Source organism: Dermochelys coriacea, chromosome 10, assembly GCF_009764565.3.
Source record: "Dermochelys coriacea isolate rDerCor1 chromosome 10, rDerCor1.pri.v4, whole genome shotgun sequence".
In the NCBI taxonomy this organism is placed as follows: domain Eukaryota; kingdom Metazoa; phylum Chordata; order Testudines; family Dermochelyidae; genus Dermochelys; species Dermochelys coriacea.
Window position 1 is genome coordinate 35,657,848 of NC_050077.1, and position 21,333 is coordinate 35,679,180.

At 44.8% G+C, this 21,333-nt stretch overlaps 1 protein-coding gene across 1 annotated transcript in view; it reads left to right on the forward strand.

Annotated features, from left to right (window-relative positions):
• Positions 1–19,887, forward strand: part of RAB11FIP3 (RAB11 family interacting protein 3) — a 177,127-nt gene extending 157,240 nt beyond the window's left edge. The window contains 8 exon segments of the mRNA XM_038419921.2: positions 1,529–1,622; positions 4,614–4,717; positions 7,524–7,664; positions 9,345–9,426; positions 12,633–12,770; positions 13,708–13,863; positions 14,660–14,800; positions 16,220–19,887. Coding sequence (XP_038275849.1) covers positions 1,529–1,622; positions 4,614–4,717; positions 7,524–7,664; positions 9,345–9,426; positions 12,633–12,770; positions 13,708–13,863; positions 14,660–14,800; positions 16,220–16,333 — 970 coding nt within the window. The 3' untranslated portion in view covers positions 16,334–19,887.
• Positions 19,888–21,333: the final 1,446 nt, after the last annotated feature.

The window sequence follows — 21,333 nt, forward strand, 5'->3', positions numbered from 1 at the left end:
ACGTAAAAGAATGAATGGACACAAATCAGACGTCAAGAATTATAACATTCAAAAACCAGTTGGAGAACACTTCAATCTCTCTGGTCACTCGATCACAGACCTAAGAGTGGCTATACTTCAACAAAAAAGCTTCAAAAACAGACTCCAACGAGAGACTGCTGAATTGGAATTAATTTGCAAACTGGATACAATTAACTTAGGCTTGAATAGAGACTGGGAATGGATGAGTCATTACACAAAGTAAAACTATTTCCCCATGTTTCAGAGTAGCAGCCGTGTTAGTCTGTATTCGCAAAAAGAAAAGGAGTACTTAGTCTCTAAGGTGCCACAAGTACTCCTTTTCTTATTTCCCCATGGTATTTCTCCCTCCCCACCCCACCCGCCACTGTTCCTCTGATATTCTTGTTAACTGCTGGAATTAGCCTACCTTGCTTGTCACCATGAAAGGTTTTCCTCCTTTCCCCCCCCTGCTGCTGGTGATGGCTTATCTTAAGTGATCACTCTCCTTACAGTGTGTATGATAAACCCATTGTTTCATGTTCTCTGTGTGTGTGTATATAAATCTCTCCTCTGTTTTTTCCACCAAATGCATCCGATGAAGTGAGCTGTAGCTCACGAAAGCTTATGCTCTAATAAATTTGTTAGTCTCTAAGGTGCCACAAGTACTCCTTTTCTTTTAGTAGAATCATAGTCCTTGTATCCTCAGCTCTCTATATCTATAGTTCTTGATGCAAGTCCTGTGTTTAATTATTCTAGGTTGTGATAATAATTCTGCTTTCCCCCTTCCCACCCCCACTAAGGTGGAATACCGCGCTCAGCTCCTGTAGAACACGTCATTACGTTACAGAGTGACTGTCTAGACTGATTATGAACAGTGTCCTTTGAAAGAAAACAAAAACCCAAATGTTACAAGCCATGGCTAATGATTTACTAGTCTCCCACTTGGGGAGCTGAAGTTGAGTGTGTATTTCACAACAAGCTCAATTCACTCCCCATTCCTTTCTGGCTTTATCTCTGGGGAGAGCAGAGTACTTTTAGTCCTGCTGCTCTGGAATATAAGTGTTAAGTTCAAAACCCAAAATGAAGTGTGGAAAGTAAGCTGTTATCTTTCCATATTCCAAAGAGCAAGAATAAGAGGTGATAGCACCAAATTCCAACACTACTTGTCCATTTCCCCTCTGGCAGCCAGGTGCTCTTCACTAAAAGTCACAAACATAGTGAAGATTCCTGCCCTATAGTTCGGCAGTACTGAGGTGTTGTGGGATGCTAACTCTTGTTGGCTTGTCAGAGCCTCATTTGGTGAAAGCGAGGCTTGCTACTCGATAGAATCGCTGTTTTGCCAGGCCAGCCTCCTGCTTTCATCATCTTTACCTACTGTCACCCAAAAGAGAGCAATGTCCTAATGTCTCCTGCAGGAGAAGGGGTGGAGAGTTGAGAGGAATTGTGTAAGAAATGATACTTTGCCTTCTACAATGTTCTCTCTAATGGTCATCTTGCTTTGGGTTGGGTTGGTCTGTCTCGGATACAGGCACTTACATCAGACGGGCACCCTGACTGTGGATGCTATGGAAGAATCTTTCCGTGACCACATGGAATGTGCAGATGAGGACATCACTGACAAGGTATGAATGCTATTGCAGCTGCCTCTGAAGTTTTAATGGAGGAATAGCATCTGAGTGTCCTATTAAGCTTATCTTTGACGTCGAGCGGTTTTCCTTTGGGCGGACGGAACACGTGTTCCTAGTGGTTAAACCAAGGGGACAGGATACCCCGGTTCTGTTCCTGCCTCTGTCTTTTGATGCACTGGGTGCTCTTGGGCAAGGCATTTCTTTGTGCATCAGCCTACTCGTTAATGAAAAGGGTAGACGAGTACCCATTCCTGCATGGAGTAAACAATGGTTTACCATGCTTTGAGATCCTGGGACAGAAATTGCTGGGGAAATGCAAGGTGTTAATTACTTGCTATTATTGAATGCTGGCTGACACTGGGTAGATAACTACTGGGGACAGGTGGTTAACTCAAAGCATTCTGTACTGACTTGAGGGTTGTGATTTGACAAAATGATCAGAAAAGGCATAGAGTGTTGCTGTGTTCGGGTTGGGAGGTCGAATTCCAATCTTTTCAGTGGGTGTTAAGGCTCGTTGCACAGCTTGCACTGAAGATTGCTTCATGGTAAATGGCGTACAGTACTGGCAGGGGCAAGAGGTCTGTCCCTCTGTCTCAGGCTATGTCTACACTACAGTCTATGTCAGCATCCCTTATGTCGCTTGGCATGTGAATAAACCACGCCCCGTGAGTGACATAAGTGACGCTGACGTACACAGTCGTGTGCACAGTACTATGTCAGCAGGAGAGATTCTCCCACCCACATAGCTTCTAATGCTCACGGAGGTGGTTTTTATGCTCTCCCGTCGTCAGAGAGCATCTCACCAGGCACACTGCAATGGTGTGGCTGCATCGGTACAGCTGCGCTGCTGCAGTGCTGTACATATAGACATGGCCTTAGTCTGAATGAATGATGTCACTGACATGGGTGGTAAGATGTACAATATTTGCATACACTATATTTGCATTTGGTCATTATAACCATTCATAGAGCAATATTAATACTGAGAAATATATTTTAATCTGCTTCTTTTGAAATTGTTTCATAATGCTATATACACGGCTGTCTAATGCTATCCTTCCTAGGAAGGAAAGCTATTTGACTTGAAACAGGGACTTTCACTCATGCCTGTTCTGCTCAGAACTTGTCCTGCAGCAAGGCTATAAATGCTGGCTTTGTGACATCTCTATTAGGTTCCACGTTAACTTACTGGGAGTTTATGGGCAAAGGATCATGAGGCAGGAGGAGGAGAAACTGCATTTGGGAAAGGAAAGCTTTACTCAAACATCAATAGCTAAAAATAGCCGAGGGAATATGGAAAACTCCAAGCCAAGTGAATTGTGCTTTGTATAAATGTTTGCCCCAATGTGAAAATACCTCTTTAAAACTGCTTAATTCTGATATCCTGAATAGGAAGACGTGTGGAGTTGTGGGTATGACAGAGAAATAAATATATATATGCATACATATACACATTACTTGTCCATTTGACAGCACTTTAGTACAATAGTTTATAGAACTGTATCATTTATACTGTCTCTCTTTGAAGAATACAGGCCAAAATTTTCATACCTAGATGCTAGAAATTCAGCTCCTGTTGCAAAGTGCCTTGGCTTTGAGGTGCTGAACTCCTGCAGCTCCCCTTTACCTCAGTGGGATTTGAGAGTGCTCAGCATTTCTGGCCACTCTGAACCCAAATATAGATTTAGTAGCCTAACGTCAGGCACCCAGGTTTGAAACATTTGGCTAGAGTATTGTCAGGGTTTGGTTTATACCCCAGATTCATGGACTTAATATAGATTTGTTCATCATTTGTCCTTCACTCTAAAGTAACATGTAAAATTTATTTTTAGCCATATCCAATAAAAGAATTAGTTTTTGTTCTTATCTCAATATTCATGACTTTAGTTTTTACACAAATAAATGCTTTGTCCTTAGGAAAGTATTCCCACCTCCTGCTTGTTTATCAAATGCAGTGACAATTCTCAGCCCTCTTTGCTGTAGCCGTAGCAATGGTGTCGCAACATTGAGTGCCGCAGTCCGACAGAGTGGTTGAAAGGTCTGAAGAACACATTGCGGATAGCATATGTAACATTGCTTTTTTAATAAGGCTGAGAGCAGAGCAGGGAGCTATGTAATTCGGGGGCGAGGAAAGGGAATAATTCTAAGTTAACATTCAAACCCCTAAAATGCAGATTTTTATAACCAAAGGAAAGTTGTAATGTATCCAACTTGTTTCGTGCAACTCTGCAGGAGCGTCTCTTAAAGGGACACCATCAAAGTGAAATCTAGTCAATGTTTAAAAGGAACTTAAGGTAGTTTCTGGTTGTAAACCAACCCTTGAGTCCCCTTTCTAATATCTGTGGCTTGGCAATAGTCAATTCTGTTTTCCTTGTCTCTCTCCATCTGTGAAAAGGACAAAAGGGACATTTTGTCCCTTTTAGGTAGTGTGAGACATATTCTCAGCTGGTATACACTGTCACAGTTCCATTGGAGCTATGGCAATATCCACCAACTGAGTATCTGGCTCTATAGATCCACATGTTCAAAAACTTAATGAAGATGACCACTGATGTGGCCTTTGACCTCAAAGGAGAAACACCAGTGAAGCATTTGGCCCTGTGTTAGTATTATGGAACACTCCTAAAATTTAGGAGCTAAATTCTAGCAAAGTGCAAACTGTGTTTTTTAAAAATCCATGAGACGCACCAAAATGGAATGCCTACTTGTAAATTTCTTGAATGAGAATGAGGTCACCTCCTCTAGATAAGGGCACATTTCAGCAGTTATAGGTGAGACATGATGAAGCACAGAACATGCATGATACTCTCAAAGTCAAACAAGATACAGCTCAGGTTAGAGGCAACCAATTGAATGTCTTCAATTATTACTTAAATAGTTGCATTTGAGTTTTGTCAGTGCTATCATTTGGCCTGCACTTCTAAGAAAGAGAAATAAAGCTGAAAGAACCTATTGGTATCTGAATCCTCTCTCTTGCTTGCACAGGTTGTCTTCCTGGAGAAGAGGGTAACAGAGCTGGAAAAGGACACAGCTGCAAATGGAGAGCAGCACAGTCGGTTAAAACAAGAAAACCTGCAGCTGGTGCACAGGTGAGGGCATTTGGCTTGTCACAGGAGCAAACATATCCTCATGAGGCGTTTCTAAGGGCTTGTCTGCACTGTGCAGCAATGTGTACTAGAGGGGTATGAATTCTCACACACACAAACGTATTGCACACAAAGTGACCTTCATAGACCCTGCTGACATCCCCTACAGGTCCCTGTTTCATCATTAGTGCGCACTAGGGGACTTCTACTTAGTGCACTTTGCAATTCAAACCCCTTGAGCATGCATTGCTGCACTGGGTAGAAAAGCCCTTAATGTGTGTTAGAATTGTTCTCTTTCCTCTGCGCTCTGTGTGAATTAGTGCACGCATGCATACATAGGATCCACACACGCAACTCTCTAAGGTTATTGTCTGTAAATAAAAGGCAGCTGTTCTCAGAACTTCCTCTGTTGTGTTAAGTGTGTGATGAAAGCACGCCAATGGAAAAAGGCAATAGAAAGATAAAGAAGAGACTATTAAATCCTAGCAAATCTGCCCTCCCTCGCTGATGTAAATTCCATCCCTGTCAAAAGCCAGCAGGCATCCAAACTGCTGCCTTCACAAAAGGCCACCTCTGCTTCATTTTCCATGCCTCACCTGTTCAATGTCTGTGCCCCTGACTAACTGCTTGGAATTCAGGCAATCTGCAGGTTGGCAGGTCTGAGTCTCTGACCTTTTGGGAACAATGCCAGCTTTATGCTCTGATAGTTCTAAATAATCTCTCCAGCTACACATAACCTAATCAGTAAACTCTTCATGGCAGGGGCCGTCTTTTTTTGTTGTTGGTTGTTGTGGGTCCAGTGCCTAGAGCAATGGGGCCCCTGATCCTTCACTGGGGCCCCTGGCTGCTGCTACATTACAAATAATTAGCAATAATATTGAGCATTGTTATTTGGGAAGGGAAAGTTACTGTTTTTTCCGCTCTGGTCTTTCATTTAATCCCGTGCATTTTAATGGGAGCTAAAGAAGGTCTATATTGTGTCTCTGACTCCACCCTCCTCCCCCTGAAATGCCCCTATTCTTTTGGATGGTGGGACAAGTGTAAATCTGCGAATTTTATTTAACTCCAGGGGTGTTTACACTCCTCAGATAAAGCCATTAGGAGTTTATCTACAGGACTATAAGATTAATAGTATGTGTGTCGTGGAACAACAGTGATTCAAGTAAAGGTTTCCCTAAGCCCTGATAAACTTCATAGTAACAAGATGTTTTCCCTGATACACACAACTCCCCCTTGAGTGCTCTAATCACTTAGCCCAGAAGGGTTAATTATTTTTCTCCAAATAAAGGGCTTAGGTAACAAGTTGATCAGTTAGAAAAACATGTTTCAGAGTAGCAGCTGTGTTAGTCTGTATTCGCAAAAAGAAAAGGAGTACTTGTGGCACCTTAGAGACTAACAAATTTATTTGAGCATAAGCTTTCGTGAGCTACAGCTCACTTCATCGGATGCATTTTCCACCAAATGCATCCGATGAAGTGAGCTGTAGCTCACAAAAGCTTATGCTCAAATAAATTTGTTAGTCTCTAAGGTGCCACAAGTACTCCTTTTCTTTTTAGAAAAACATGTCCCTCTATCAGAGGTTTGCACCTCATGCTTTTGTCCTGTGTTTTTACAAGCTCTATAACAAAACAATATCCCAGCAAACTGTAGCTTCCCAGCTGCTGATGTTGAAGATGGTTGATAGTGCATTGCTTTAGGAAGCAGAAGCAGCTTTACAGTAATGTAATCAAAGGTCATAAAATGACAGCCACTCATGCACTATTTAGTCACCTGCTTCCAAGGACAGGTTTGAGTGAGTAGATTAGCAACAAACATCTGTCCACTGCTTGAATGTCTTCTGAGACTTGTGTGCTCCATTGAGAACCATGTGACATTAAAAATGTTTGCCAGTTATGGATGTGGCCTGGAAAAATAACCCTTCACACTCCACTTGTGATTGAGAATTTAGAGAGAAATGGTCGCTTTCTTTAGGTCCTAGATTTGATTTAACTTAAAATTATTATAAGATACTACAAGTCTTGCAAATCCCAACATCCATTAAACCCCTTCTCTGTCTTGTATTATCATATTTCTCTGCAACAATTAAATAATCATTTATTTTTTTATTTTATTTAATAATCATTATGTAGGCCCTGCTTACTTTATTGGCAACATGCAGACAGCCAAATATTGTATTCCTAGAGCTATACAAATATCACTGATGCTGGTGCCCAAAGGAATTACCCATAAGTGGCATGTGAATGTCATACTCCACTACAAACCCAGGTGAAAAGGAAGATAATTTAATTGGAGTAATTAGCCTCAGTAGCTTATTCTGTGCAGTACCCTGACTCTGCTACCCACTAAGACACAAGTTTTAAGAAAATCTTTTACTGTGTTTTCTTCTCAATCTTCCCTTCATTCCTCCGTTTGGTTAGTTTTAATGTGACCACTGAGGTTTGTAGAAACTTGATAACCAGTATCCATTGCCTGGGTTCCCAGTGATTTAAATACCAAATAGGCAATGACTTCCAAGTGGTTCAGCATCAGAGTGCTCAGGGATTGGGTGGTTGTGAGGATGTGCTACCTGCTTTCTCCCAGGTGCCTGTAAGTGTCTTGCAGGTGCCTGTTCTTTGTCTTGTACAGATGCTGCTCCTTTTATGATGATCTTCAAACTCCATGGTGGCTTCTACTGGCTTTGCAACAGGAGGAAGATGGGAGGAGGGTGAAAAGGAAGGAGGACATACCTCTCCGTAAAATATCCAAATGTCAGTAGGACAGCTGTGTAATGTCAGACTTGGCTAAACCCCTTCTTTCCTTTTCTCCATAGAGCTAATGCCCTGGAGGAACAGCTGAAGGAACAAGAGTTGAAAGCAGATGAGATGCTCCTGGAGGAAATCAGAAAACAAAGAGAGCTCCTGACCAGGATGGAGAGAGAGAAGAGTATTGAGATTGAGAATCTGCAAGCCAGGTTGGTACAGCCACTATATCCTCCACATGGTGGAGCTTTGGAGGTGTATCGCTAATCAGTGACAACTAGCACACAGCTGGGGGTGAATTTCTAGCCATGGCTATGCTGCCTCCAAAAAAGCTTGCCCCCATGCCATTCTAAACCCTGATTTTGACTACCTCCTTCCTCTGTAACTTTGTCCCAAAGTAGTAAATTAACCCACCTCTTCAGGAGTAATGGTCTCAAGTTGCAGTGGGGGAGGTTTAGGTTGGATATTAGGAAAAACTTTTTCACTAGGAGGGTGGTGAAACACTGGAATGCGTTACCTAGGGAGGTGGTGGAATCTCCTTCCTTAGAAGTTTTTAAGGTCAGGCTTGACAAAGCCCTGGCTGGGATGATTTTGTTGGGGATTTGCCCTGCTTTGAGCAGGGGGTTGGACTAGATGAGTTCCTGAGGTCCCTTCCAACCCTGATATTCTATGATTCTATGACTCAGACCAGTGACACTTGTCTCCAGCCAGAGAGAACTTTCAATTTGGATTCCATTAGCTCATGCATGCTCCCTCTTGATCTGCCCCTAACGGTGTGAATAATAAGGGTGTCCACTTGAACCTCCTGCCCATTGGCATGACTAGTCCCTGGAGCTCAGTTTGACATTGTCACATGAGTCAGCTTCACAAAGACATGCAAAGTATCTGCTCTGCTCCTAGGGAAGTCAATGGAAGTTCTGCCTTTGACTTCAACAGGCATGAGCCCAAGGCGAGGACTACAGCTTTCCTCTGCCTGAAAAGCCCCGAGTGGGAAGAGCAGTTACAGAAGCATCTGAGCTGTGTTTGATTGATTGATCTAGAAGGAACGGAGCAACAGCACTGTCTGGGGCCGTCCCAGAGGAATGGTAACGGCAGCATGGGGAGATCTGAGCTGAAAAACCAGCTTGAGTAACACCCTTGCTCCTAGTGACTGATCTCATCAGGCAGTAACCAGCTTGTAGGCTTCCCCACACCCTCAGGCTGGCTTCCTGGGCAGAGCCAACCTTTCCTGGGCGTGGGGTGTCTTCTCTCTGTCAGGGTGGTTTTCACTAGGGATTCAGCAAATGCAGAACGTTCCATTCTTGCTCAGTCCTAACTGGCCATGACTGACAAAGGACCAGGAAGGTAATATGGGAGGAGGAATACCCATGTGAATTTGAGAGATCTGAACCTGGGCACTAGGTGAGGCCATCTCTGGATTCCTCCTGGTTGCTGTGTGCCAGTCCCTGGCACTTGGCCTCTGAGGTAAAAATACCAAGAGGAGAGGCATCAAAAATGGGGGGAAATAATTGGAATGCAAAGAGCCTGTGCTCAGAAAATGTTTCACCCTTTGGTGCCCAGACTTGGATTTGCTACTGCAGGGCAATGAAGGTAGTCAGTGCTGAGCCTGAAGGATGACCTGGTGCCTTGGGGGTGGGATATCTGTCACAGCAGGCAAAAATTGGGCAGAGGGTTTCAAATGACTCCAGCTAAGTCTGGATAGATGTCTCCTCCTTCCCTGTGATTGCTGGTGAGAAGGAGTGGGGCAGACAAAGGCAGAGGCCATCCTCAGTCCTACATCCATGCTCCAGTCTTCACTAATGTGCTCTTATTATTTTTTGCTGCTTGCATGACTTTCTCCAGTCTCAGGGCTCTGTAGCAGAGTTTCTAAGTGTGTTCATTCATTGCCACAGACTACAGCAGCTGGAGGACAAGAACAGCGACCTGAGATCCTGCATCCCTTGTCTGAAAGCCAGTATCGAGAGGTTGGAGGAGGTGAGGGAGAGCCTTCTCACCTAGAAAGATACTTCAGGCTCATACTTTGGTGTGTTTGAAAACAGGCTGAGGGATCTGTCCTGTGCCAGAGATTCCTTAGCAATGAAGCGTGAATTTGCATCTCTGCATGGGACGTGGCATTAATTATGACTCAGCACCCTGGCCCGCTGCTAGCTTTCCTGAGTATATCATATTTTAGCATCTCTGCAGTGTATTAGGCACTGACACCTGTGTTCTGCCCAGCTTCCGAGGTAACATAGCCCATGCAGAATGAGAGCACGCTGTGGTTTTCCCTCCGAATCAGGAATTTTGGCCAAGGCTAAGTGCCAACTGCAAACAGCAGAAATGGAACGGTTTGCACAAAAGACCTGAGAGTTCCAAGTTATGTGTAACAAGCAAGGAGTCATTTCCTCCTCTAGTCCTACCTTAAATAGAAACCAGGGCCTTAGCTAGGCCGTAGTGCTATAGATATTTACTGAGTCACTGTGTTTGTCGCTGTGAAATCTGTAGACCCAGGAGCCACCTCTCTGAGGGTATGCAGTCCTACATGTACTTCAGCAGTAATCCTGACAGCTGCCCATAGAACCTCATACAGGCAAACAAGCAGTGCTGCTATTTTTGGTTGCCTTATGTATGGTACCTGTATCAATGTAGTATCTGGCTGGTGAATCTTGCCCATATGCTCAAGGTTTAGCTGATCGCCATATTTGGGGTCAGGAAGGAATTTTCCTCCAGAGCAGATTGGAGAGGCCCTGGAGGTTTTTCGCCTTCCTCTGTAGCATGGGGCACAGGTCACTGGAGGGAGGATTCTCTGCTCCTTGAAGTCTTTAAACTATGATTTGAGGACTTCAATAGCTCAGACATGGGTGAGGTTTTTCATAGGAGTGGGTGGGTGAGATTCTGTGGCCTGCGCTGTTCAGGAGGTCGGACTAGATGATCAGAATGGTCCTTTCTGACCTTAGTATCTATGAATGTCTTTGAGGTTTATGAATGAAATTCTGCCCTCTTGTGGCAAATTGTGAGAAAGGTCATTTCCAGCTTGGGTCCTGCTGACTGAAAACATAATGCAGGATGACGGTGGAACCTTCTTGTAGGGAAGCTTTACTAACAAACTGGGCAGTGCACACAGGTTCACCCTAACAGGTTAGACATTCTCCCGCTGCAGTGCACTGAAATGATTGTCAGCTTTCCTCCTGTGTCACAATATCCAGGTTCCACTGTGTGTGTGTGTAACTGAGAAGGGGATGTCATGGGAGACTTTATCACCGCTGAATTTTTTAATTGTCAATTTTAGCAGAGGACACATTTTACACTAACTTGTGTGAATGCGGAAAGGGGTGTGTGTCATGGAATATGGATGTATTGTGTTGGTGTGTAATATAATAGGTATGTATTAAATTATTTTAATTTCTGGCTTATATTCGCCAATATATAAGGTTCCCTGAAGAAATAAGATTTGATCTTGGTACCTAAATATGGATTCAAGTGCCTAAAATTTGGCCCCCAAGTTTTTCGTAGCTTCATAATCTTCAAGACCAGAGGGACTATGCTGATCATCTAGTCCAGGGAGTGTCAGTAGGTGGATTGTGGGTCAAATCCAGACGGCCAGATGCTTTTGAACGGACCCCGAAATCTTTTTATTTACTTATTATTATTGTTGTTGTTGTTGTTTTTGTGCAACTTTTTTCTGGAGTCTGGACCTTGACTTTACCTTGACCAAGAAATTTGGACCTTAACAAAAAACAATTGACTACCCTGATCTAGTTTGAGGTCCTGCATAAAATAAGCTATAGAACTCCACCCAGTGATTCCTCTATTGAGATCTTGTTTATAAAGTGTATTGAGATTTTCCTGGCAGGAAAGATGCTCTATAAAGAATATAATTTAATAACACACAATAACAATCCCACGTTTCAAACAGCAACACTAGATCTGAGAGAAAGGGTGTAAATTGTGAGGGTTCCTAGGTGCATTCAGCCACCTGAGACGTGTTTATTCTTGACTGTCCTCTCCTCATAACATGGTGTTGCTCATCTCTATTTTAGCTTAAATTACCGTTAATGTGACTAATGAGCAGTAACAGATGCAATTAGCTCTCCATGGAGGATGCAAACCCCTGCTGATAAACTGGATGTCTCCTTTGTTTTTGTTTGAAACATCGATTTCCTGATTGTTGTTAATATTATTTCACATTGACAAAGCACCTTTCATCACAGAAAATATCAATGCATGTTACAAACTAGTAACACATTTGGCAAAGATGAGTGTCTGCTCCTAATTAAGTGACTGAATTTTCACTGGGGGCTGTTGGCGCTCCTGAAAACTGGGTCACGTCTCCAGGCATATAAAGTGAAGTACCGACCTTTTTTTGGATAATTTTGGCATGTATAAAAATAAGTGACTCCAGCAATCACCTTTAAACTTGGAACCAAGTTAGAGCTTACAAGCAGCACATGCCACACTGGGAGAGGGGCTGATCATACGGGGAAAAGTAGTAGCAGCATAAAGAAGCCTTGTCACTCACAGGGCTCTGGTCACAATTAAATAACGAGTTTTACGTGGTTTTAAACTTTGAACAAATTCAGTTGACTGCCCTGTTCAATCATTGAGCCAAGGTGGAGAATAGTAAAAGGGTTCTGAAAATCCATGGGTATAGTTCAGTTTTAGATACTAATTTACATTGCTGGGTTCTTTCATTGTCTGTTTGCTTTCTGTGAAATCCATTCTCAGCTAAAACTCAGGATAAAAAGGGGTTTAATGAGATCAGAGTTCCGGGTCTATTGTAAACTTCTCTGAGAGGGAAGCTGTTGTTTACGCTAAGGGATTCCTTTGATTTGAGGTTGTTTTCATCCGGTAGCCCTCACTTAGGCCCCAGTCCTGCAACAACTCTGTCCTGCCCCTGTGCAGTCACTGGAACCATCTAGGCTCTGTGCAGATGCAAGAGGTTGCTCAAATGGAGCTTATGGCAGGAGTCATTTGTTATGTGTCTCTCCAGACTCTGCCGATGCATTTTGTTTACTGCCAGCAAAGCACGGAGGCTGTAAAGTCCTCGATAACAGATGAAAGCACAGCAGGCAAAAGTGTCCAAACTTACGCACGTTGGCTAAAAATGTTCCCATGTGGTCTCCTCTCCAAATGACAGGAGAGGGGCCTTGCCGTGCTGTGGGGAAGGTCTTGTGATTTCATCTTGCTAAACTTTGTTGCAGGAGAAGCAGAAGTTGTTAGATGAGATAGAAGACTTCACTGCTCAACTCAATGAGGAGCAGGAAAGCAAGAGGAAGATGGGAGACAAACTGATTCATGAGAGACACCAATTCCAGAAGGAGAAGGAGTCCACTCAGGAGGTGAGCAGAGTGAACAGCTGACACCATTCAGTGTGTCCACACACTTCTCCCTGAAGCCCTCAGCAGAAACTGCAGCTATTTTACAAGCACTTTCCCCAGAGGTCAATATGCTGCATCCTGTAAACAGGGCTCAGTGCTAGTCTAGTTTCTCGATAACCCTAGATACAAATTGCACCATGAATTCACCTTGTTATCAGCGTAATGTGGCCTCTGCTTTTTCCAAATGGAAGAAACACAATGAACTGGAGAGAGAGAAATTAATTGATGCTTTCAGCTGCCCTTACCTGCAGGCTTTTTCGTTTCCACATGCTTGTGTGTCTAGTGTTTGCAGTTACAATGGACACAGCTGGGTGGAACAGCTCTTGCCTTATTCCTCCAGCGACAAGGGATTTAAATTGAGTAACAGGTGAAAGTGTATTTGATCATCTTGTTTTAGCTGTTTGCCACTCTTTAAACCACTGCTGTTTGGCAGTGCCTAGTTGAAAGACAGTCTGCAGGGGTGCATTGGCATAGCTGGACAGGGGGAGTGGCACAGCTCCTGCCCTGTGTTTGGCATCAGCTTGTACCTAGTCCCTTGCTTTAATGTACATTAACATTCACTCCAGTGTGTCTCTGCATTCACATTCTAAGGCCTGCACAAGTCAGGATTCACCAGCCTGCTCAACATGGCATATTTCTGTCTGGATGTAAAGGTGTAATGGCAAAGGCCTGAGGTAGGAACTTGGGCCCAGCCAGTGTTAGCAGGGGGAGGACAGGAATATAACAACACTGAGAACATAACTGATTTCTGTACGCTTCAGACCGACTGTTCTTTCTCTCCTCCTGCTGTCTCACACCTCACGCACCTCTCTGGTGCAGCAGGAAGGCTCACTCCGCACTTAGCACTGTAGCACTTTATGACCCTGTGGTGCTATCACTCTCCTTCATTGCATTGCAGCTGATTGAGGACCTCCGAAAGCAGCTGGAGCACCTGCAGCTGTTTAAACTTGAAGCGGAGCAGCGAAGAGGCAGAAGCAGCAGCGTGGGTCTCCAAGAGTACAATAGCAGGACGCGGGAGACGGAGCTGGAGCAAGAGATTAGGCGGCTCAAGCAGGTACTGGGGTGGTGGGAGTGATGTGTTGGTTCAGCTACTAGACGCCAATCAATTCAGCACCACAGCAGCAGCTTGGACTTTCATATCCAGTCTCACTACCTGGCGTAGACTCCGGGGACTGCACCAGCCTGTTCTTTAGCCACGGGAAGTATGATTAAGCATTGGCAAAGCATAGCTGGGACTGTGTATGGGAAACAGGAGAGGCGCTGGGGAGAAATCTCAGCACTATAGTCACAGCTACCATGTCTGTTTTGGCCTAAAAGCCGCTTCTGGGAGAGAATCACCATAGCCCACCCAAGTAGCATGGACAACATGAGCATGTTTCACTGTGGGGGAATGCTTTGCCTTTCTCAGCTCAACAGAGGACTGCAGAACCCTATCTCCCTGGCTGGCGAGGTACAGATTTCAGCCTCACTTCAGTATCTTGGACCAGGGGAGGTGTTCTGGAGATACCCCAGTGAAACGCTGATCCATTGCAGATCAATCTGGTCAGAACAAAAGGGGGTTCGTATCTCCCCAGCATATTGCATGTATTTGCTCCTCTACTGAGTAAAGCTTCCCAGGGCTCTGCTAACTCAGAGTAGTACAAGAGTCAGGAGAGCTGTATTCTGGTCTTGCTCTGCCACTTAGTCACCAGGGCACCTTGGCCATTTCACTTAATTTCACTGTGCCTCTAGTCCACTAGCTGTAAAATACAGAGCACCCCTTTTGTAAAGCTCCTACAGTAGCTGCCGTCTGTGGGGCTCTAGAAATGTGAATTATGAACATCCTGATTCTTGTTTTTTGTTGTGAGCAGGATAACCGCAATCTGAAAGAACAGAATGACGAGCTGAATGGACAGATTATAAACCTTAGCATTCAGGGAGCCAAGAACCTCTTCTCCGCTTCCTTCTCTGAGTCCCTGGCTGCAGAAATCAGCTCGGTCTCCAGAGACGAGGTACTGTGTGGTGTCTAGAGAAAGCGTATTCCTGTTTACCTCAAACCACTTCCTGTTTAGCATGAGTGATATCTTTAATCCCCACTCTTGGCTCCTAAGCACCTGCATGTGCCTGGAAGGAGCTGAAAGTGCTCTCTCTGCAGTAAAGATCACTACTGATAATCCAGGTATCCCGCTGAGAGCCACAGCAATTCTTTTCTACAGCTCCACTGCAATTAGAAAGGGGCCCATCTTGCAGAGATGCTGACTTGCCATAGGTCATGGCTTCCCATAGAAACCAGACACTCCTTAAGATAGTGGAGCACACCTTGGCAAGGCTATAGCCAAGCGCTAGCTGTGCTGTTCATGAGGTAAAGTCCCCCTTGCTAGGATAACGTAAAGAACATTACGTATGTTGTCTGCTTAATACCTTAGAAATCTCAATCTAGCCTCTTACGATTGGTGGAGGACTGAGAACCTGGGTCTTTCATGGCTGTGCTCTTTATGCTTCTCCCCCTTCCCTGGTTATTTTACCAAGTTCTCATGTAGCTGTATCTCAGACACTTGCACACATGGACAGACGAGTTCACCAGCAGGAGCCAAGTGAGATAGTAAATGTTGCTATTTGAGTGAGATACATGCAATGTTCGTTTCTCTTGGGACAAGTCACAGCCGTTGTCTGGCAGCTAGAGGAAGAGCATTGGAGTAAACCTTGTCTGTCCATGGGGGCAGGTGTCTAAGGGTATAAGAACCCGCATTCTCTCATCTGAAAGGTGAGACTATAAGGGATTGTGAGACTCATTCCATAAACACAAAACCCTAGAGAAACTCAGTGACGAGCTCAATTTTCACACTGTAGTGCTGAAGTCCGCCTACTGTCATGTGCCTAAAACAGGTGTTGGGTTGCCTGATATGTGCATCCGGAAGCATGATTTGGCCATCATTTTCCAGGTTTGAAAACAGGACCCACAACATTAATATTCAGCATGAGCCTGTGGCTTAGCTTTGACTTTGGCAGATGAGCACCTTCCACTAGCAGAACTGCTAGAGAACATGCAACGGCCTCCCCAGCCAACCCGCATTCCTCCACGAGAAACAAGAAGCTAGAACAATGGGGATTCCAGGGAGCTGAAGCTGGGTTTTGGGGAGGATGTAAATTTCACTGGAGTTTGTGCTGGACAGTACCGGGAATGAATGTGTCACTAGTAGCTCTTTTAAGATGCATGCAGTTTTTCCTCTTAAGTCTAAAATTGGAGCGGGACACAGGACGCAGCTTGTGCAGGAGGCAGCTTGTGGGACAAAGGAACCCTTTGTAGCGGACTCTGGTATTTTTGTTGCTGAGCAAACGGTCCAAGGGTGAAAATTGCAAAGAAATCTGTACTAGGTGGCCCTGACTTGTGGTCTGTCAGTAACCAGCTTCCTCCTCTTCCTCCCCTACAGCTCATGGAGGCAATTCAAAAGCAGGAGGAGATCAACTTCCGCCTGCAAGACTACATTGACAGGATCATTGTGGCCATCATGGAAACCAACCCATCCATCCTGGAAGTCAAGTAAAGGAAGCCGAGAGCTGCAGACTGTGTGCTGCTGATCTGGGGTGAACTTGGTGCACTGAGAGGCAAAGGAGAGACTTAGGATGTCTTTGATCTCCATGAAGGCACATGAAGTGTCACTTCAGATCACTGGGTGAATTAATCCAGTGCCCTGGGAGAAAAGAAAACCAGCAACAAAGCCTTTTGTTGGCCACTCTTTCAAGACTCTTGCTGGCTTTGAGGGGTGAAAGGGAATCTGGAGAATAAATGGAGCAAAACGTGGAGCGGGAGTGGGGAAGGAAAGGAAAGGACCTGCTTCCCTGCCGATAGAACATCTCAAACAGTGGGGCTGACAAATGCTAATTAGAACTGTCGCAATATGTAACCCTGAAATCCCTACTGACGCACAGGTGGGGAATAGGTCTAAGGGGTTAAGCAAAATACAGGGCCGTGTATAGATTCATCCTGCTGAAAATTTAATGAAAAGAGAATAATAGTGGGATGGAGAAGTTAGTTGATTGACTTCTGAGATAATTTCATGCCCTCCCCTGCACAGTCCAGAAATCTGCTTTGCCAAAGTGCCCAGGACACCCTTACTGAGGCAGATCAGTGAATGAGAAATGTTCGTTCCACACCTGTAGAATGTTTTTGAACTTAGTGCAAAGTTCCTCCCTCAGGCTGCACAGCTAGCATCATCTTGCACCCCCTCTTCGTGGGGGTTGCATGCAGGAACCGTAGATGACTTTTCTCCATTTAGTAGGTGGAAGGAAGGGGGCAGGGGAATGGCCGTCTTTGATATGGGGCGTAACTGGAGTTCGACATGTGCCTCGGCATTTGTATTTTTGTTCTCTGGCTTGGTAACATTTTACACGTACAGCATCTTCTTTAAATTCACTGTTCATCTGGCTCCATTTCTCACACAATACAGAGAGGTGGCTATCTTCAGCACTCCCTGTTCCTCTTCTGCGGCATGCTCCTTCAGCATCAGATGTTAGCATTTCTTTATCAAGCCTGTGGGACTTGAGTTGGACAGGACTGCAGTAAGGTAGCAATCAGTGGGAGTGGTGAAAGCCGCACGGCTGTAGATGGAAAGACAACGGCTCCCTATCATGCTGTTTCCTTGAGCAAGTGAAAGAAGTGCTGTGATTTCTTCATGGTTAATTAGCATGCATTGGAGCCAGCCTGGTAGTTATGCCCTCCTCACGTCTGCTGTATGGTCCTGCAATACTCATGTAGCTGTAGTAGTGCTCAGCCATAAGCAGGCACACAGCTGTTCAGACTGGTTCCCTAGTGGTGTAACAGAGTAAGTTTTAGCAGAGGGGACCAACACAAACTGTTCACAAGCTTGTTTCAAGAGCCAAGGACTTCCGCCATCGTCCTCTGTGTGCATGAATGCCAGTGTCACCATGAAGTGTATTGCAATGATCCATTCAGAGATGGGATCTGCTGATGATACTGCAGCACTGGAGGTAGAGCCCATTCCAGTGCCCGGGTTCTCCCCGTTCTTGTGCTGCGATGCACTTGGCTTGCTATCGTGTTTATTGAGTAGCTTAGTGGCTCTAAACAAGGGACCAGTGGCTGCTGTTTTGACGACTTAGACAACCGAGGCCGCCTTCAGTGTAGTGTTTACAACCGAGTCTTAAACTCCAGTGAAGGTGGTGCTGGGAAGCTAAGGGATACTATTGACTGGAGGCTGAAATTGAAGGCCTCTGAGACACAAAAACCGTATTAACCTCAGACCCATTCAGTGTGAAATGCCATTTTCAAAGCCTTTGTACAATTCATCTGGTTTAAAGCATTTTAAACAATGCATACAATGCATCATTCAATAAGTAAAAACAGGCATTGATTAAAAGTGCCTGTTCACCTCGGGCTACCAGAACAACCTCCAGGCTAATGCGCACACCCAAATGATCCAGCTTCCTTGGCTTTGATTTTCCTTGGCCTGAAGAAATCAGGATTTTCCCATTTAAAACTTGTCATCAGACCCCGGTGTGCTCTAGGAGCCAATATTAAATTATTCCCTGCCGCTGGCTGAAAATCCATTCGACCTGTAACCGAAAGGCGTCCTGGTTCCAGGCACAGTCTGCATGTTGAATATACAGTAGATTTCTATTTTAACCAGGGGTGATTTCATTTTTAAATCACCTGGTTAGCTTTTAGAAGGGCCCTGTTAGTTGGGCTGAATCCCAAATCTGTACAAAATATGGAAAATCCTGGTGCATTGGTCTGCACTGGAGCATCATAAATGTGCTCATAGGACTGGGACATCTGATTTGCTAGTCCAGGGAACCCAGATCCAAATCCTCCCTCTGCTGAGAGTTGGAGAGTGATAAACACCACGGCCCCTTCGCTCACCTAATATCCCCTTTAGACCCCTTTACTGAGCAGGCATCTCTCCTTTATTTTATTCCATGTCTGGAGAGTAAAAGCCCTTGGTCCCAGATGGCTTTCTTCAGGGCATAAGAAATTGCATAACTTGATTCATGCTGACCCAAAGGATGTCTGTAAGGTGGGCGAAGAGCCTGCGTGAGTGAGGATAGCTGGGGGATCCCAAAAACACACAGTGGTGCTGACAGTCCCTGTCTTTCCCATGCTAATGGAGAGACAGTTTCATGGGATGCCTGTGAAAAATGTCTATCATCATCTGGGTTTGCCTTCTATTCAGTCTTTAACTCAGACTTACCCAGCTTTTAATTTGAAATCTAAAGTAAGAGAAAAAGCAGCTGTAGGGAGAGATGGCAGCAGGTCACTACTTTCAACTCCATCTCTCGCATGCAGGGGCTGGAGCTCCAGTCTCATTGGGATGTTCGAGAAGTCCCTAGTCGCATTCTGTGAACACAATACCCTTGGGCTTGTCTTTTGTAATGTCTGCTGAGAAAGATGAGACAACCTGCCTTCCAGCGAAGGCTGTGTTCTCTTTCCTGGACACCTGAGCAATGAGCTACTATCGTCTTCCTTCTCCCTCCCCACACTCTCTTGTGTAGCATCTCCCAGCCAGCCAAGAGCTCCTGCTCATTCATTCTCTAAGCTGCCCCCTTGTGGACCTTTTCCCTCCCTGAGCCTGCGGGAAGAAGCCACGTAATGTATATTTCCAGAGTAGCTTTGGATGTAAATCAGTGTATACTTCAAGAGGGAAATTTTTCTATCTTGTAGAGTAGGTATTTTTATAGAATGGAGGTTGATCAATTTTTTTAATACTTTAAAGAAGAGAGAAATGTATCTGTGTATACACATAAATAAATATATATATATATATATATGTATAAATATATAAATATCAGAGATCTGCCTTTCTCAACTTGGGATCGTGTATCCCCAGTTTACATTTTTTTTTCTGTTGATCACTAAGAGGTACTGTAATTGTAAATAAATCACCGGGAAAAGAGTTTTAAACAAAAAAAAAAAAGAAGCACTGACTGCACACTGATCATGCTTTAAGCCCCGAGGAAAAACTGTACTCCCCGACAAAGTTCCCCCTCCCTGCTGGTATGTTAAGGAAACTCCAAACAAGAAGCAAAACCAGTATTGTCTGAACTGATGTATTGATTCTTGTCAAATTAAAAGCTGTTACCATTACTCTTTTGGGGGCTTTTTTTCTCCTGTTTCCCCAGGAAGGAAGGGATGGCAGAGGAGGGAAGGACTGGGAGATGCTGTTGTCATAACCCCATAAATACTGACACAGACTTTAAAAGCAGAAGTGGCTGAGCATTGAAAATCACTATTAACCTAGGAAAGAGTGAGCTTCCTTTAGGCCTGGCAGACTCAGCGAGGCATTTCCTGCCCCTGTTAGTCAGGCCTGGTGTAAAAGCCCCGGGAGTGCACAGTTTCTACAGCCTTACTGCTCTACTAGCAGCAGAAAGCGTCATCACACTGAGACGCATCCTGCTGTTACCATGGTGTAAATGGGGAGTAACACCATAGACTTCCACGAGGTTACTGTGGATTTATGCAGGGTAACAGAGCAGAGTGTGCGCAAGTCTGCGCTTTGGGAGTTTTGCCTATTGATTCCAGCAGAAGCAGGATGGAACGTTGGCCCTCCGATCTCAAGGCTGGCAGAGGCTAGGTTCACCATGCATGCTGCTTGCTCAATGCCCCATTTGTTGTGTTGCCCCCTAGCCACCTCATCTGTGGAAATCATGCAATGGTGTTGGGCTCCGGAGCCAGCATTATCTGGCCTTTCTCTCTGAGCACCCCTCATTGTGGTGATATCAGGCAAGGAGGGGCTGCAAAGTAAAGATGGGAGAGGAACTGGAATCTTGTTGGTGGGAGGGGGATCCCCTTTTACCATGGGAGGTGCAGTCACCAACATGAGCTATGCCAAACGTGTCCCTGAAACCCATCAGTGGGAAGGAAAGGAAAGGTTTCAGAGTAGCAGCCGTGTTAGTCTGTATTCGCAAAAAGAAAAGGAGTACTTGTGGCACCTTAGAGATTAACAAATTTATTTGAGCATAAGCTTTCGTGAGCTACAGCTCACTTCATCGGATGCATGGGAAGGTGGGAAGGTTGGACATTCCATCCTGTGGTGCTTAGCGGCACATCAGTAGTTACATATCACTGAATAGCGAAGAGCAACGCCAAAGGCAATCCCAGGGCTGCCCCTGCAGCCAGAGTCTGTGTGAGTACAATTGCCAGCTAGGAGCTCTGGTGCCTGGAGGATGGGCATTGTATAAGTAACCTGGGGAGATGAATGAGTATCATTTATACAGTGCTACAGTTGTGCAAGGGGAACAGAGTCCCTTCCACTCTGCTGTGGCCACCATCCCTCCATGTGAAATGGGAGTCTTTTTTTTTTTTTTTAAATTCAACAAATACATTTAATGGTTACAAAATTCTGAAGTTTTACAAACTCTTACACTGAATGTTCTCTCGGGTAGATATTCCCCAGTCTTCTCTTGCATTGAAGAACAGTGATGTGCAGAAGGTGGCATGAGTGCAATGTAAAGGGATCTGCTGGAGCAGCACACTTACTTGCCCGAGGATTCTGTTGACTTCAGTGGTCTGACATGTGCGCCCAAGGGCTGC